Genomic DNA, 17,447 nt, shown 5'->3' on the forward strand with positions numbered 1-17,447 from the left:
GTACACTGTGCTCGCTACAGCAGACTGATAATGTCTGTTTTGCTGTGGTTTGCAGCTTTATTAGTAAACAGAGCCTGCTCATCTTCCAGGTCAGCCTGTTGCCGTCATGGTTGCATGGGTAAACCTCCATCAAATAGACAATCGGTCCCAGGACCAACACTGGTCGTGTAGCTGTGCTCGTCGTCACCATCTCTTTGGTCTTATTCGCATTCACAAGCAGGTGATTCCTCACAGAATGCACACAAAATCATCCACTAGTGCTCTGTACTCCTCCTCTTGCTTATCATTAGTACATCCAACCACTGCAGAATCGTCAGAGTGTTTCTATAGGGTTGTATTCAAAATCTGAGGTGCACAAAGGGAACAGGAATGGAGACAGCCCGTCACCATGTCAGACGATGATAAGCCAGTCTGACAAACTGTGGCCTGTCTGTCAGGTACTCTGTAATCTGGGAGATGGTGGACAAATCTACTGGCCCCTCTTGAAGTTTTTCCTTCAGTATCAACAGCTTCAGATTCAGAAAAAAAACAGTTTAGTTTTGTCCCGTGGGGCCAGTGTGCATCATCTGCACAAATTATTGATTTTGCTTGTTAAAAACAGACTCATTCCTGGAGGTGAAAAGCCATGGGGGTTACCAAAATTGGTCGAAAATGCAAATGATTATGTTCCAGATGTGCACCAAAAGGGGAAAAAACATACTGTACATGCCATGTGTTTGTTTTATTGGGAAAGAAGGCTTTTCCTCTTATAATGAAAAATACAGATTGAAATTTCATATAGCAAGTAGCCTGTAGCTTTTGAAATGCCTTTATCTGCACAAAGGTGTAATAAGGAAATAAATCCTATCCCTGCCTCCCTGCCACTGAGACCCTCCTATGTGGCAAGTTTCTTCAAAAAAGAAATCATTTCATAAGGAAACCTAAGCCTACAAATACTTTGGCTTTATCACTGAAAGGACAAGATTCCAAACATGAATGAGATTCAAATGGGAGCAGCTCAAACATCCACGCTGCAACTGTCTTTCCCATCAAGCTCTGCTTGATTCTGAGTGGAAGCACCAGAGCTGTCAGCCTGTTTGGCCTCATAAAGATCCCAAAAAGCTGTAAGTGAACACTTTGAGCAGTCTAAAGCCTGGGTATACAGAGACATTATTTGAAACTTTGGCCATATTTACAATAAGCATCCACAACTGCAACAGCAATTACAAACAATCGACAATAAAAATCTCTTTAATCATTAGCTGCAATAAATACTCACAGAAAGAAATAAAGCACGAATTTCTTAAAACACAAAACTATCAAAAATGTGATCTTCAACTAGTCCTTTCAGAGTCAGTCCCTGTCCCCTTTTTGCACTAAAACATGAGTATGGACTCTCACCTGTCCACCTTAAAGGTCTTGGATCAGTCTCAGAATGAAAACAGGACCAAGTTTGGATAAAAGTTTCGATCTTTGCTGTGGTGGGGAGAAAAATGCTTCTCCTGGGTCTGACGGGTCATGGCATGGCACTTTATTCTCACTATTGTGAATCTTGTCATCCCAGCTGTCATGCCAAAGATGGATTTCCCCTTGCTTAATGCCTCCTGGATGGAAGTATCTCATGTTAAATACTTCCTTACAGCAAAAAGAGACAAAGCAAGTGTTCGCTCCTTTGGGTGTTACATGATTCATGCTGCCCGCAACAGCTGAGTTTCTTTATGAAAGGCTTTATTTCCTTTCACTGTGTCCTGCATATGGCTCGGTGACTCAACTGTTGTTGTTTTATTTTTACATCGAAAGATGACAGCTGGTCGGTATTTTCCCTCAATTTGCCTCAGTTGCCTTTCATGTTTCTACAGTGTGGATGGCTTGTGTAGTGAGTAAAGCTGGGAGATGATTTTTTCCCCTCTGCTTTATTAGGTCAGTAACTGAAACATCATTAAAAGCTGTGGGGGAGGTGGGGGGTTCCTCTGGATACAGATCACACGTGCAAACATACATGGAGTCCCACCTGGGAGCTGCACAGCACAGTCACAGACTTCACTGTTGGCACTGATAGGATAACACGAGCCAGGCTAATGGAGCCCAGTGGCACTGATATCCAATCTTTGGACATTATAAAATGTTAAACAGCAGTGGATCTTACATTTTGCCCCCCACTCCACAGAAAGCAATAGAAATACAAACATGAGGTTAGGAAAGTATTTTTACCCAAGTGATTACAGCCTAACCCAGACTGGTGATGTCTGGAGATATTCCCTTGGCAGCAAGTTGCAGCTGTGGAGTTCATCAACACCTCTCATGCTCCCACATGTATATCTGCCAGCAAAGAAGACCTAATATGAGTCGGTAAACATCGCTTAATGCAAACTCAGTCGCCAACTGAGCTGTTTCTACTAAAACAAGTGAAGAAATGCAGCATGTTTACCACTCTGCCTTTCATGTGATATTAATGACTCATCTGGAACGATCACAGGGCCTTAGGTGAACTAATGTGTGCTTATAAAACATGTATTCTCTGTCAGTCCTACTTAGTGAAACACGTTAATCAGTACTTTATATTGATTTTGCAATAGGTGTAGAGCACTGTGGCATTTTAAGGGGTAGTTATGTGTCATCTCGGGTTTATGTACATGACAACTAAAGCACTGCATCGCAGCAGCACGTGATGGATGGCCATAAACTCTGTTCCAGACATTAATGCCTCCTACACGATGAGTTCTTACTAACGGTGTGTGGTCATCCCTCAGGTTTTCCTTGTGCCAGGATGATGAGGGCCACATTTAGTTTTGGTGTGAGATTTTTCCACTGAAATCTGGTGAAATCACATTGCCCTCAGACAGAAGTTCAGCTTTGATAATCCCTCAATTTATCCTTCTGTCCTCATCATTGGCTAAATGCAGCCTCTCACTGCTGTCTGTTCAGTCCACAAGTTGATCCTAGTGACCTCTAAATCATTCAACGATGGGGTGCTCATATTTTTTATTGTAGTATTCTATTAGAAGTTAAGTTATGTACCTGCATCTTTAAATGTTTTTTTAAGGAGATTTTTCGACTGCTGCCAGCTGACTGTGATCGTATCCGTGGTTGGGAGCCACTGGAAACATACTTAATAAGTTTGTTATGCTTCGGTTGTTCGGTCAGGGCAGTGTGCCTGCTTGTCCCCCTTCCACATGCTCAATGGGGTGGAATATATCTGCATGAAGCCGTGCAGCCATCTGCCGACGCGGAACAAGTGGAATTGCCAGAAAAATTAAAAACACGAACTTAATCCGGCTTCACAATCTGGCTTTTTCTCCAAACCTCTACACGTCTGGATTCGTCACATTCAAGGGGCGGTTTTCAGCTTCCCAAACAACAAAATGAACCAAATAGTGGCACAAAAAGGCTACCTGTAGTCTCATACGTGAGGCTAAATGACCACAAGTCGGCCCATAAAGCGTCATGTGCGCACGTGAGTGCGCCGCCAGCCATGCGTAAAAGAAACTTGAATAAGCGGCACTAACTGATTTGAGACCCCCCCCCCCCCTCCCTACCCGACCCTTAATCTTCAGGCTGACATGATTATGATTTTGTAGTGATTGACAGATTAAGGGAAGTCATTCACTCGGGGGGTGATAAATGGTAGATCAGGCGAGTACAAAGAGCTGTGTGAGGCGAGACATCGCCGCCGAGGGATGATGTGGGGATAAGGAGGGAGATGGCACAGGAGGCTACAAAGGAGGGAGGGCGGGGTTTTTCCTTCCAAGATGAGGCTAACTAAAATTAAACTGCTGCCGGCATATGTGGGCTACTGTAGTCTCCACGGACAAACCTAAACCCGTGCGGAGAGAGAAAGAGGGAGGGAGGACGAGAGAGGATGGATGATGTGGATATGGTCTGAGGAGCGGCTCTTCCTCTCTTGGTGTTGTCTCACCTCCCCTGCGAAGCTGTGAAGCTTTTATCCTGTTTCTTTAACAAGCCGCAGCAGTTGTTTGCGTCATTTTTTTTCTGCATTTTTAAATATCGAGGTGCTCTCTTCTTCTATTTACTGTGCATCCATCGTCATTCCCACCATCATCACCATCATCTGTAGCCATGTCGGACTCGGAGGATATGACGGAGTTCGCCAGCATCGTGGAGCGGATCGAGAGGGGCGAGGTGAGGCTCATCCGCTCGGATGATTTATGGTCCTTCTGACAGCGGCGATCTGCCTGTCAGCATGCTCCGACAGCAACAGCAGCGCCGGGCCGGCCTGCAGGACTGTCGGAGGATGGAGAGGCATGCTCATAGACTTCTATTCTAATCTGTTCTTTGTTGGTGTCACACAATATCCTATTATATTACGTTATATACACTACGAGTGCATGACTGAGTTATTAAGACACACACCTATTGTATTCCTGTAGCACAAACTATTTTATTTTATTCTGTTCTTGGAAAATTTGTCACTTTACATTATTGCAGTTCAAAAGTAGAGATTCATTCCCTTAATTTAACCTCACCTATCTATCTATCTATCTATCTATCTATCTATCTATCTATCTATCTATCTATCTATCTATCTATCTATCTATCTATCTATCTATCTATCTATCTATCTATCTATCTATCTATCTATCTATCTATCTATCTATCTATCTAAAAATTGAACATGATGAGTTTAATTAGAGGTTTTTCTGGGTGTGTTACTGGTTACTGCTGCAGGGAGAACACCGACTTATGTGGGCCACTTGGCAGCAGCTGTGGTTTTGGTGAGACTGGGTTACTGAGGTGTGTTTGCGACTAAAAGGGGAGGGCTGGGTGGGTGTCTTTACCCATTTCATGCACTCCAGACTGACAGAATGTGCTGAAATGTATCTCTCCTGCTAGCACAATCTCTGGCATTCGTTCATGCGTGCACAGAGCTGTACATGTGTTTCGTGTGTGACAGAAACAGGAGAAGATCTTAGAGGCGACTGACTCACACATGCCAGCCGCAGTTGCAGATTTCTGTTATATTTTAAGCTGTTGTAAGACCTGTCGTGCACAGTGAGTGATAGTGTTATACCAGAGAATAAATAAAATTAGGAGCCCAGTAAATCTATTAATGAAACAGTAACTAGAAATTCTTTGCTGAGCGTCTTTCTGTGAACAGCAGTGCAAAAATGCTGTAAGTGAGGGTAATGTGTCAGAACATTTCTACAACCTCTGTGAAACTGTTAAATTTAGTTTTAATAGATCACCATCCAATCAAAGAGGGCTGTTGGAGGGTGAATCAAATCCTAGAGGACCAAGTTAAACTCAGGACAGGCTGTCAGTCAGTCACAGGTTGACATACAGCATATGACATAATGACATCATACAGGACATTTAATGTTGTCAAGTCTTTGGACTTTGTGAGGAACAGAAGCACAGTGAAAGTCCACAGTGGCAGAAACTTCATCATGTGACACAGCAGCAAGACAGTGCTGTCTGGCAGTGTCGCTGCAAGGCCCGAGTGTCTGCCAGCAAACAAACAAATGACTAAACAGAGTCCTAAAGTTGCCCTCTGTGCCTCCAGTGACTGTGCATGCAGAAGCCGGTTAATCAATTCAAATAACATGGCCACTTTACTTCTTGAAGGAATTACAGCTCCTCCTCAAAGCACCCAACTTATTTTATGGTCACTTTTTGTTCTCTAACTGAAACATTATTGGGGTGACTTGCCAGGCAACCCTAGTGTTCAATAAAATAATTGCAGACCTGCGCAATAATCACTACAGCAAGCATTTATAGAGTCATAAATCCTCTAATGTAATGGGAAGGACCCTGACGTTGTAACGAGCACGGCAGTCTCAGTTTACAGGCCCCCTTTGCTTCTGGGTGTCAGTGTAGTAACCCGGTGTAAAGATGGACATACTGAAAAGGGTAGGCTGTTTTGTATTTTAAGCACTTTTGTAAAGCTTTTGAGAGCTTTCCCTTGAACTTCAAATTCAAGTGCTGATCGGCACATGAAGACACTTTAATTACCGGTCTGTTCTCAACAAGCCTTCACACATTAAACACCACATTGCTAACATCTGCAAACACAGCATACTTTTCTTCAGTATGACTGCAAACATTCAACATTGTCTCCCAAAAATGTCAACCTGGGCTGTCACCCTGATATACAGCTTTGTGCAAAAGTCTTGAGGCCCCCCGCCCTTCTTTCTTTCTCTTTTTCTTTGTTTCCAAGGAGCCGACGTTTCTTTCACTCATGTTCAGTCCAGTCCTTGTACCTAATCATTTTTTCAGAAGAATGTTTCATTTGTTAAGCTACCTAACACTGACCTATGAATAATTCAAACATAAGAAGGTAACTTAACTCAAGGGATGAATTAGTGGTGAATTAGTGCTGTGTCTACACATAACACATAACAGAACCACTTTTAAATTGCATCTTAAGGCACTTTGTTACTGGCAGCCTTTCCCATATATGTTCCCATTTCTTTAGTTGAATCTATAGAAAGTGCCAAAAATAATATAATTTGATAGAAATAAAGCAGTATTTTTGCACCAATAATTCCCGAGGTGCTATTAGCCAAAAACTTGGCATATCTCAGCATGGTGTGCAGTGTGCACTTTAAAAAATTGAAGAAACTGGACAATTGGAGGACAGAAAAGGAAATGGTATGCATTAAAACATATGTACAGCAGATTGACAGCACCTGAGTATCATATCCCTAAGAAATAAACAAACAAAACATATCCAGCAAATATCGGACACGGGACTTGAGAGAGGCTTAGGATGTTCACAGAAGCTTCATCAGAAATGGTCTCAGTGAAAGAACGGTTGGCAAGAGGGAGTCCATCATGCAAATGGACAGCGTTCCATTGGCAATGGCTTCATTTTCCAGCATGACAATGATCCCAAACACACTGCCAGAGCAGTAAAAGCATACCAGGATAGAAAAGCACACAATGGAACACTGACAGTCACACTGGGAACACTGACTGGGATCATCTGGACAAACAACAGAACAGAAAGGAGCCAACATCCAAAGAAAAGCTTTCAATGTCCTTCAAGAAGCCCGGAGAACTGTTCCTGAAGAGCACTCAAAGAATTTACAAGCTTGTTGAAGAAATATTGAGTCACACCAAATATTGACTTGCAAGCTTATTAGGATTGTACAAACTTTGTTTTTGCCTTATATACTGTATTTCCACCTATGTTTGCATGTGTTTCAATGACCTAGTAACATAATTCAGTAACTTTTCACAAGAATTAGTTAATTCAACAAAAAAAAAAAACCTTTCAACGTTTCGTGTATTTGAACATTTTCTTATGAAAATATCGATTCTATCGCGCCAGTAACGATACTGCCGATATTCGGCTCGATCCGCCCATCCGCACTCCCCCCTCCCACACGGCTCTCCTCCCCTCCTCCCTCCCCCCGCCTGCTCTCCTGCAGCAGAGAAGCGGCTGCTGATTCACTCCGGGCGGCCGGCGCAGACTCTCTCAGCAGCGTCGCTCTATTTAAATTCACTCATCCGTCGCTGTCGGCATCTTCACGTCGCGTCGGAGAAGTTCGGGTATTTTAGCTCGAGCCAACACGCCGGGTTAAGTGTTTTTAAGTCTCTCACACAGCGTTTTCTCCCCCGGGATGTCTGCAGAGATGCGGCGTAGCAGCATAAACGGGGTAAGTTGGAGAAAAGTGAGTTTCATAGTAGTGTGTGTGTGTGTGTGAGACTCGTCATTGTTCGCCTCTGCTGCTGGGACTGGGCATTGTTAAAAGTTACCAGTCTCCATTCATTGCTGACTCCAGCGTTTGTTTCACTTATTTCTTTGCGTAGTGACTCGCTTCAAACAGGCTTGGTCACTGTTTTCTGTTTAAACTTCCCTTTATCCTTCTGGGTATTTAACACGTGAGTGTTTTCTCTAAATTACTGCTGTTCAAGCACCACCACCAGCAGGAGGATGGATTGATTGATTACGCCAGGATGTCTCATCACACCACCTGAAAGAAATCACCAATCTGCCGCTTTAGGACTGCCGCAGAGGCGCTCGTAATCGTCTTTAATGTGCTGAAACGTGAGCTGCTGGGCTCATGCGTTTCACTGTTTCTCTATATTTAGCAGGGCTTAATCCCGGTTTATGTAATCTATCGCTAACATGTTAAATACACTGCGGATGGCCATTATTGTGATAGTCAGGGGAGTGATTGAAATCCGTATAGCTGTCCGTCAGACCTACACCCCAGTGTGCCCACCTTAAAGTGCATTTCTCCACCTGCAGTGACACAGCATACCTGCTCAGATTTTCAGACAGCATCTTCATTATAGTAGTTGTCTGGGAATCAAAGAGAGCTGTATCCTTCTGAGCTGTGATGCTATTTCTGTCTTTCTGTTCACCTTTTTTGTTTCCAAGTTATTTTTGTCTTGTTCTGTGTACCTGACAGCACTTGCGCTGTCTGAAAACGCCTCTAAATGTTAAAAAATAAATCTAGTTTATTCAGATATCCCTTCTCCATCATCAGGTCCCGATCAAGAACATAGAGAGGGAGCTGATCTGCCCAATCTGCAAGGAGCTCTTCACCCATCCGCTGATCCTGCCCTGCCAGCACAGCGTCTGCCACAAATGTGTGAAAGAGCTGCTCATGTTGAACCACGAGGACTCTTTTGATGCCGGTTCTGAGTGCTCCCTACCGGGCAGCCCCAGGTCCAGGGTGCCCTCCCCCTCCATGGAGAGGCTGGACAGGCTTGTGAGATCAGGTGGGTCTCAGGGTAAGGAACCAAAGCTTGTTAACTTATAAGTGAGCTTCACAGGAAGGATTATGGTGTGGGGAGTTGAATCTCATATTTCTGTAGGTTTTGAAAAGCTTGTGTATCGAGGGCATTAGCAGGAACAGTGGGAGCTCTTGCACTGCCTAATGGAAGCTAATAATCAGAACACAAAATGCAATGCTCGACCATTTGTGGTGATTCCTAGGGGAATTGGTAATGCCAACTTCCTGTAACATTGTCCTCCTTGTTCCTTCAACTTCACCTTTTGCTTCTTGTCAAAAGGCTGCATGCAACAGGTGTTGGGATTTTCCTCTACAGAAAGGGAAAGAAGGCTTCTCAAATAAGGAAAAGTATGACACAAATAAAAACCGAAGGCTTGGGTGGAAAAAAAAAAAAAAAAAAAAGGTAGTGCAACTGAGAAGAGTGCTTCATGAACAAATAAGCAAATCTTTAGCCAATGCAAATTAATGGTTGAGTGTGAATAGACTCGTGGAAACTGGGAGAGACTCTAAATAGGCCAAGTATTGTGCGACGTTTGGGTGCTAGTGCGCCTCAGACGCTGCTCTCCCCTCTTCTTGTCCTAGATAACGCAGAACTAACTTTGAGAAATGATTTTTAATCATTTTACCCCTCAGCCGTAACACCGTCAGTCATCACTACTTCTGATCCCGTCTGCTTCTGCAGGCCTCATTAGAGAGAAAGAAGAGTAAGTCGACGAGCTTAAGTTTTGTCTTCGAAAAGAAATGTTGACAAGCTCCATCAGGCCCTAATCCTCACTGTCTGCCTTCTATTGGTCCCCGGGGCATCAAACAAATTTGGAAATGTTAAAGTAATGACAAGAAGAGCAGCTATCATTTTCACTACACCTTTAATTGGATATGTGTGTATCGTCTGTGTGTACACACGGGTGAACAAAGGAGATCTGTAAGCTCCTTTTTTTGCGTTTTTATTTAGAGTAATTTTAAACTCTTAAAACCAAGCTGAGCTGGGAGGAGGAAAGCTGGTTGAGATTCGTCCGGGCGCAGGTGGCTAAATTATGTTTATGTTCTCTGCACAGCACGTTGCACTGTTGCAGTCCGGCTCAAGCGGGTCAATGTCTAAGCCTAAAAAAAAAAAAAAAGCGTCATGGTGGGACACAAGGCCGCCTCTGTGGCTCCTGAGAGCTCTGGGCTGGAGGCCATTTTCTGAAAGATGTTGTCTCATTTGCTCCCTTGACATCACCCGGGCTGTGTCTGACTTAAATGCTACATACCAACTCCAAGCAGGTTGTGGGTTCATGCTGGAATAATGGGATTGGGAAAGAGTGTGTGCATATTTGAAATCTGCAGAGTTTAATCAAGTCTCTCTGTGCAATTCTTACTTTTTTCCCCTTTTTTAAAAAAGGAGACGACAGATACAAAAATCAAGTAAATTGTGACATTGCTGCTGTGATGTTTACCAGAGAGCGTATGCATGCCTTAAAATGCCAAACATCTGTGCTGATGAATCCTTTTTTATTTCAGTGTTTTATGAGTGTGTTGTATTGAACTGGGACACCATTCGAGATGTAGTGTTGAATGTAATGTGTTTAAATCACTGGTATTAAAGGTTTGTGCTTTTTTTTTTTTTTTTTTTTTTTTTCCATTTTAAATTGATTTTTCAATTTGTTCTTTAAGATGACGTTTGGGCATAATCAATGGCTGACCCCAAATCAACATGTTGAGTGATTATGCTGTGAAAGTTGATTTAAAATCAAGTTTACAGTGCTTGATTTTTAGACTCTATTTAATTTATTTATTTTTGAACTGATGCAGACTTGTGCATAAAGGTGGGCACTCATTTTCTTACAATTATGGCTATTCAGTAACTTGTGCTGTATGAGACTGAGTAATGTTTAACCAACATCTTGTCTTGGAACACTGTCAAAATCAGAAGGGTAGCACTAACAAAACCGAAGTTTACTGAGGTGAACTCTTTGCAAGTTATTCAGCGCTGGTTCCAAACCACTGAGGCAGGGCTCTTGAACAGTCTCCCTGTTCGGCTCAAGTTTGTTCCTTACTGGCAGGACCGCGTCTGTTGATGCAGGAAATAATCAAATCCTGCTTTTTGAGTAAACAAATCTGAGGTCCTGCAAAAATCCAGGTTGTGCACAGAGCCACTGGACTCAGTATGACTACTGCCTCCTTTCAGGTCAATGCACAGCATTAACGTACAGTAAATTCAGTGACATTTGGTTGACATGATATTTAATAAGGCTGTTCATGAGTGCAGATTTCCAGTGAGTGTAAGAAGGAAGCCTTGAAGTACATTATTAACACTAACTCCCAACAGAACAAACTAACTCTCCTAGCGCCTTCACTGCTGGGAGCTCAGCTCATTGGTAGCCATGGTGATGCAACCTGCCTGAGAGGAATGACTGAGGGATTAGATGAAGGGAGAGAAAGAAAAGACTTGAGACTATATTTATCAGTGTGCAGCTTGGACAAGCCTTGTACTGTGACTTGAAAAAGGCAGTTACTAAAACGTGACGTTTCCCAGTTTTGGGGCTATAAACACAGCTAACCTTTAACTGCTAACCCTCAATAAGAGTTAGCTGGCGAAGGCTGCGTTGGCTTTAGTAATCTTGTCACATGTTGAGAAATAAGCAAATTTGTTTTCTTGTTGGTGTTTTAGAAGTGAAATGCTGGATGCAAAACTATAACCAGGAGATGGTTAGCTTTGCTTGCCTGCTTTCTATTAAAGTATGTTTTCCATGCTCTTATTGGAAAATGTAACTGAATTATACATTAGGGCTGTGCGATATGACCAAAATCTCATATCCCGATATAAGACATCTATCATCCGATAACGATATAAATCACAAAATGTTTACATTTTCTGTAAATTCTGTGAATATGGGCAGCTGGACTTGCGTGAAGTGTTTCCAGCTGCACGTTGTGTACCTGGAGTCAAGTGTTTTAACTGATGCATAAAACGATACATTTTTAGACATAAGTTGTAAAGGCCGCTGTTGTCTTTGTGTATTTATTACACAGCGTGCTGCGGGGAAAAGCCTGTTCTAACGTTTGAGTCTAAGTCTTAATTTTTAGCATCTGACGGCTCTTTTTTTGCTTCTCATCCATAAATACTCAGCATAATCTTTCACGTGATTCAGTTTATTTTGAAGTCTCAACAGGATCTTGAGCTTTATTGTGAAAGGTTTATGTGGAACATAAACAAGCGGACACCCGATGGTTTTATCACAGTCTTTGCTAACCACAAGGCATAAAAACAGGCGCTTATCCATCTGTAGTGTGGTTATATTAAATATAAGAGAAAGAGAACTTTAAGAAATTAATATGGCCACTACAGTGACATCAAAACGATGAAACAATATTGCTGTAAACAATTTATTTTGCGACACAAATGATGGCGTAAAATGAAACGATAGACGTATCGAACAGCCCTATTATACAATTTAAAAACACTTGCTTCGAAAATTAAGGGAGATTTAAAATGTTTCCGACTTTAGCGAACTTAATTTTGGTAACTCATCAACTTTGGTAGCATCTTTAGCTAGTTGGCTAAAGATGCTAATGTTTTTAGCTCTGAGCTGCCGCTGGAAAAAAGGGGGGGGGGGGGGGATTTCCACCCATAAGTCCAAAGTTTACATTCTCTAAAATTTGTCTTATTTATGGCTATAATTTTTTTCCTTCTCTTTCCAGTGGCATAAACAAACTTCCGCAGTGTTAATTTATTGTGGTGTCCAGAATCTGTTTAGCATATGCATGATTGATTCTTTGCCTACAGGTAAATGACAATTAACCTAGTCAAATGTTCTACATGGTAATAGGCCAGCATAATTAGGGCTATCAGTCAGTTTATATCAATGTTCAGCCAACATCTCAGTTCAGTTTTATTCATATAGTGCCAAGTCACTGCAACAGTTGCCTCAAAAGGCTTTATTTTGTAAGGTAAACCTTAAAATAATATAATGTGGGTTATAATATAAATCTCACAAAAATTAAGCTAACTTTTAAATCCCATATTGGATCTTGATGAATGAAATATCTGTCCTTTACTCTTTGACAATCCCTGTTTAATTTGTTGAGAGCAAAATGGTGTCTGAACATCAAAAGGAAAAAAGATTTCTCCCTTAAATCTGTGCAAAAGGCTGCAAGTGGTGCTGGTAGGAAAGTGGTTTTGGCTTTGCCTAATTTTAATGGTGAGCTAAGCTAACAGTCTCCTTTTTTAAATTTTATGCTTGGCATATAAACATGACAAACATTTCTCATAAGCCAAACTGTTGCTATTAATACACATTCTAGGCCAAAAATAAAATGAGGACCACATTTATTAGTCCAGACATGTATACGTTTCTCTCTCTCCTTTAATACAAGTTGTCTAGTAATAATGCATAAATCAAGAGTTAATTGTACTTTGTTCAAAATGTATTTTAAATGTTTTACATGACACTGAACTGCATTACCATTTTTGTCACTTTTCTCATAAGTTAACTTTTTTTTCCAGTGTCATATTAAAAATCTCTATTCACGCATCACTTCACATTATGCTTTGTTTCATTTAAAGGATTTTTTTTTCCTTGTTTGTCTCACCTCACTTCTCTGTTCATTGCTTGCAGCCACTGTGCGAAGGTCGTTTGGAAGTCGAGGTAGACGCGGGCTCCGTGTTTTGAGTAGCTGTAGTAGTGAGTACAGTGTTACTAGAACCCCTGTGAAACCCTAGTTTGGTTCAACCTCTTTTCTACATAGTCTGCATTAGCCCTATTCACACGACCATACAGACTCACACCAGATATAAAATAGGTTCTTATGAAGAATTTCTGTGATTAATACATAAAGTAGGCTTTTAACTCTATGTTAGACACTTAATGACTAATATCTGGTTTAAAAGACCCTTAAAAATATCCACTGAGCATAAAACCTGAGTGTTAAAATGGGTATGAAATGCTCCAACGATGAGTCGGTATGTAAAAGAAAGTAGTGCCTGAGTGAGGGAGGGAGGTAGTGTCCCAGACAGTTTGCTTCGTACCAAAAAGGAATTGAAAGGAGCTCAAATTAGTGAGAATGGGGCAAGGAAGTTTCCTAGGAGTTGAAGTGGAACAAGAATGTGTGTGTGTGTGTGTGTGGACTAAGCCTTACATTATTCGCTAAATCACAGTAGCAACTAAAGCAGCTTTATAGGGATGGAGAACTGTAGGTCTCTTAAGTTAAACACACAGTGGGGGAAAAAAAAAGCATACAGTATGTTTGGACTTGCCAAGTTTGTTAACTGTCATTATTTCCTGATATGTTTGCCTTTAATTTGCTCGTTATGCTTGACCTGACAATGAGTGTTCGAGAAACCACTTATAGGAACACAAACCTGTTTGAGCCTACCTCTAATTATTTTAAGCATGATGAATTAAGTGTCAGATTGCCAGCAAAGTAAAACAAGACTAACACAAGCCCTTTTAGTTTAACTAATGAAGTTTATTTAACATGCTCAGTGGATGTTTTTAATCGGGTGCAATTATTTTCTCAGCTTTGAAGCAGAGTCAGCGTCTCTTTCTTGAACACTGAAAAAATAATGTAGTGTCCCCAAAGCCCTTAAAAAACAAACCCAAAAGTACAAAAAAATAATGGGAGTTGACTTGATTTTATATTATATTTTTTTTCTGGCCTTGGAGAACATGTATTAAGTTAATATTTTACATTTCCATATTGAACAAAGTGTAGTTGTACTAATTGGAGTCCTGTTAATCTGCCTTGGATATCTGCTCATAGAAGTAAATATTTCATAAACTGCAGACTTAACCATTTTTATAGTATACACTCACTGGCCACTTTATTAAGTACACCTTGCTAGTACTGAATTGGACCCATTTTTGCCTTCAGTACTACCTTAATTCTCCATGGCATTCAACAAGGTGCTGGAAATCCTTCTCAGATTTTTGGATCATGTTGACATGATGGTACCATACAGGCTCCACACGCACAACGATCTCCTGTTCAGCCACAGACCAAAGGTTGGATTGGGATCTGGTGACTACAGTGAGTACAGTGAACTCATCATCATGCTTTGTGATGTGGTGCAATATGATCAAGGGATGGACGTGGTTAGCAGGTTAGCAAAAATACTACTTGGTTTTTTTTTTTTTTTTTTTTTTTACGATGCTCGTTTGGAGCAAAAGTGTGCCAAGCCATTATACCTGTTTTAATATTTGGGCTAAATTATGACCCTACCATGTGGATGTTGCAGATGAAATTGAGACCCATCAGGTCACCCCCACCCCAAGTCTTCTGAGCGTATGTAAGTTGTCTTAGCTGACAGGAGTGGCACGCAGTAGCTATAGTGCTGCTTAAGTTTTAATATAAGATCCAGATATGCTCTTCTGCATACCTTGGTTGTAACAAATTGCGTTATTTGAGTTACCGTTGTAACATTATGTTCTCTGTAAACTCTGATAACTTTGTGGGAGAATCCCAGTGGATCAGCAGTTTCTGAAATGCTCAGACCAGACTATCTGGCACCAAAAACCGTTACACTAACACTTAAATCACCTTTCTTCCAAATTCTGATGCTCAGTTTGGACTTCAGCAGATCGTTTTGACCATGTCTTCATACACTAAATGCACTGGATTGCTGCTATTTGCATTAACAAACAGTTAAATAGGTGTACCTCATAAAGTTGCCAGTGAGTTTAAACATCCAGAATGTATCCTGATAATCTGAAGCCTTTTAAGGGGGGGGGGGGGGGAAGAAATGGTAGGTTTCTGCATTATACTGTCTAAAGGTCTGGACAGGATGGAAAAAGAAAAGGTCAGTTTTTCTTTGCAATGACTTGTCAGTTTTTGCCTTTGGCTCTGCTCCCTCTGCAGATCCACAAATCAACACACAAACACGCTTTGCTTCAGGCATCTGCTCTGTGGGCCTTGTTTGCTCACACCTTATGTGCTGACCAGAACCTGAGTCAGAGTGCCTGCATGACACGCACGTGCAGTCTTTGCAGGATATAAAGACCTTCAGCACCATTCGTTTAAGTATGAAGGCTTTTCTTTACATTTTTTTTTCTTTGCCAGACTTGTCATCCACTGACTCTGCTTGTCTTTAATAAGACCATGCCATCTTCATTTCCATCATTAGCCTGAGATTTTCATCGTAACATCATAGCAAAATGTTTAACTTCACCTATGTTAAATAAATTCAGGTAGAAAAAACTGTGGTGAACAAAGCTCTATAGTTTGTGGTCAGTCAGATCTGACCTCGTAGAGGTGCACCATCAGTGTTCACTGATACATCTGAGAACCCAGCATGGCTACACATCACATCAGTGTGTTTGCTGTTCTGCTGCTGCTTTTCCCTCAGCTGCCCCTCCTTACTTCTTTTGCTGAAGTGGTGCTTTAAAATCGTTTTCCTGTGTTTTGCTTACCTGAGGAGTGTTTGATTTAATTTTTTAGGTCCTCGGAAACGGAGCGGAAATGCTGGCTTGCAAACAGAGATAAATCCAGCACTCCTCGCTTCCCCTGTCCCTCAAAAACGTGAAGCAATATATTAATTTTTGCGTGCTCTGACGTCAGTTTGCTGGCTTTAAGTGTGGTGACGATGTTTTGTTTGACAGACCCTGCTTGTGTCTGTGATGTGATCTCGTGTAACCGTGTTGCTGCCTTGTTCTGATGCTGCCGCATCAGTAACAAGCACAATGTTGTGAGACTCTTGAAAGCAATGTCGCTTTAAGAGATGTGCTATGTGAAAAGTGTTCCTGCATTGAACTGGACATGTCAGTTGCTTGAAATTTTTATTGAAAGCTTATTTTCTTTGTCTTACAGTGCACTTTAGTTAAAATTGCTTGTTTTTTATTTTTGTTTAAATCATGTGGTTTGTTTTTCATCTTTATTTTGCCAATCACCCATTTAAGGGAAATTGAATTATTTCCTTTGTCCAGATCATTGTGAGCACTTAAAATACTCTTCCTTCATGTAGTAAGTGTTGAATGAAATGCATTTCTTATTAAGACTGTGTATAAGCTCCAAGGATGCTGACTTTCCTGCCAAACGTCACTCCTTAACCTGTTCCAGTACCCTTGATGGTCTTTCTTTGTGGACTTTTTTTTTTCCCCCCCCTGACAGCTGCTGGGTGTATTGCCCCAATACAGCCATGCCTCAATTGTGCAGCTGTCACTGTGGAAATGAAGCACAAAGAGAGACATGCTGAGGCTCTATTTGTGAATTTGCTTTTCAAAACGAATCTATTTGTCTTTAAACTGTGCTGGAACCTCTTGAAAGCTGTTAATTGACTGTAATTAGAAATCAGAGGACATTGTTCTTCACATAATAAAATAGGGCCTCAGGCAAGACTGGAAAATGGGTGTCCCGAGGCTGTGACTCTATATTCCTGACACTCATTTCAGTGCTCTGCCCTCGTTGCTCTCCTCCAGGTTCAATCTCCTCTCCGGGATGGCGCAGAGGATCTGTGACTCCCCGGGTCACCGCCATCCCGTGCCCAGGCTGCCAGCATGACATAGATCTGGGCGAACGCGGCATCAGCATGTTGTTCCGAAACTTCACCCTGGAGAGCATCGTGGAGCGCTACCGGCAGGCTGCCCGCGCAGCCGTCGCCATCATGTGCAACATCTGCAAGCCTCCACAGCAGGAGGCAACAAAGAGCTGCATGGACTGCAAGGCGAGCTACTGTAACGAGTGTTTTAAGCTGCACCACCCCTGGGGCACACCCAAAGCCCAGCACGAGTATGTTGGTCCCACGACGAATTTTAGGCCCAAGGTGAGTGTGGCTCAGTAGCTGTCAGT

General features: G+C 41.8%; 1 protein-coding gene across 5 annotated transcripts in view; it reads left to right on the forward strand.

Annotated features, from left to right (window-relative positions):
- Nucleotides 1-3,829: 3,829 nt before the first annotated feature.
- trim36 (tripartite motif containing 36) overlaps nucleotides 3,830-17,447 on the forward strand; it is a 33,183-nt gene continuing 19,565 nt past the window's right edge. For 2 of the 5 annotated variants that reach the window (XM_080893182.1, XM_080893183.1), the window contains exons 1-3: nucleotides 7,390-7,598; nucleotides 8,436-8,682; nucleotides 17,078-17,421. In XM_080893182.1, the coding sequence (XP_080749308.1) occupies nucleotides 7,563-7,598; nucleotides 8,436-8,682; nucleotides 17,078-17,421 (627 nt within the window). In that variant the 5' untranslated portion in view covers nucleotides 7,390-7,562. Of the gene's footprint in view, nucleotides 4,120-7,389; nucleotides 7,599-8,435; nucleotides 8,683-17,077; nucleotides 17,422-17,447 lie in introns of those variants that run through there. The other 3 variants (XM_080893184.1, XM_080893185.1, XM_080893186.1) reach the window with 2 other exon arrangements.

Source organism: Rhamphochromis sp. 'chilingali' (genome assembly GCF_963969265.1).
Source record: "Rhamphochromis sp. 'chilingali' genome assembly, chromosome: 10".
In the NCBI taxonomy this organism is placed as follows: Eukaryota; Metazoa; Chordata; class Actinopteri; order Cichliformes; family Cichlidae; genus Rhamphochromis; species Rhamphochromis sp. 'chilingali'.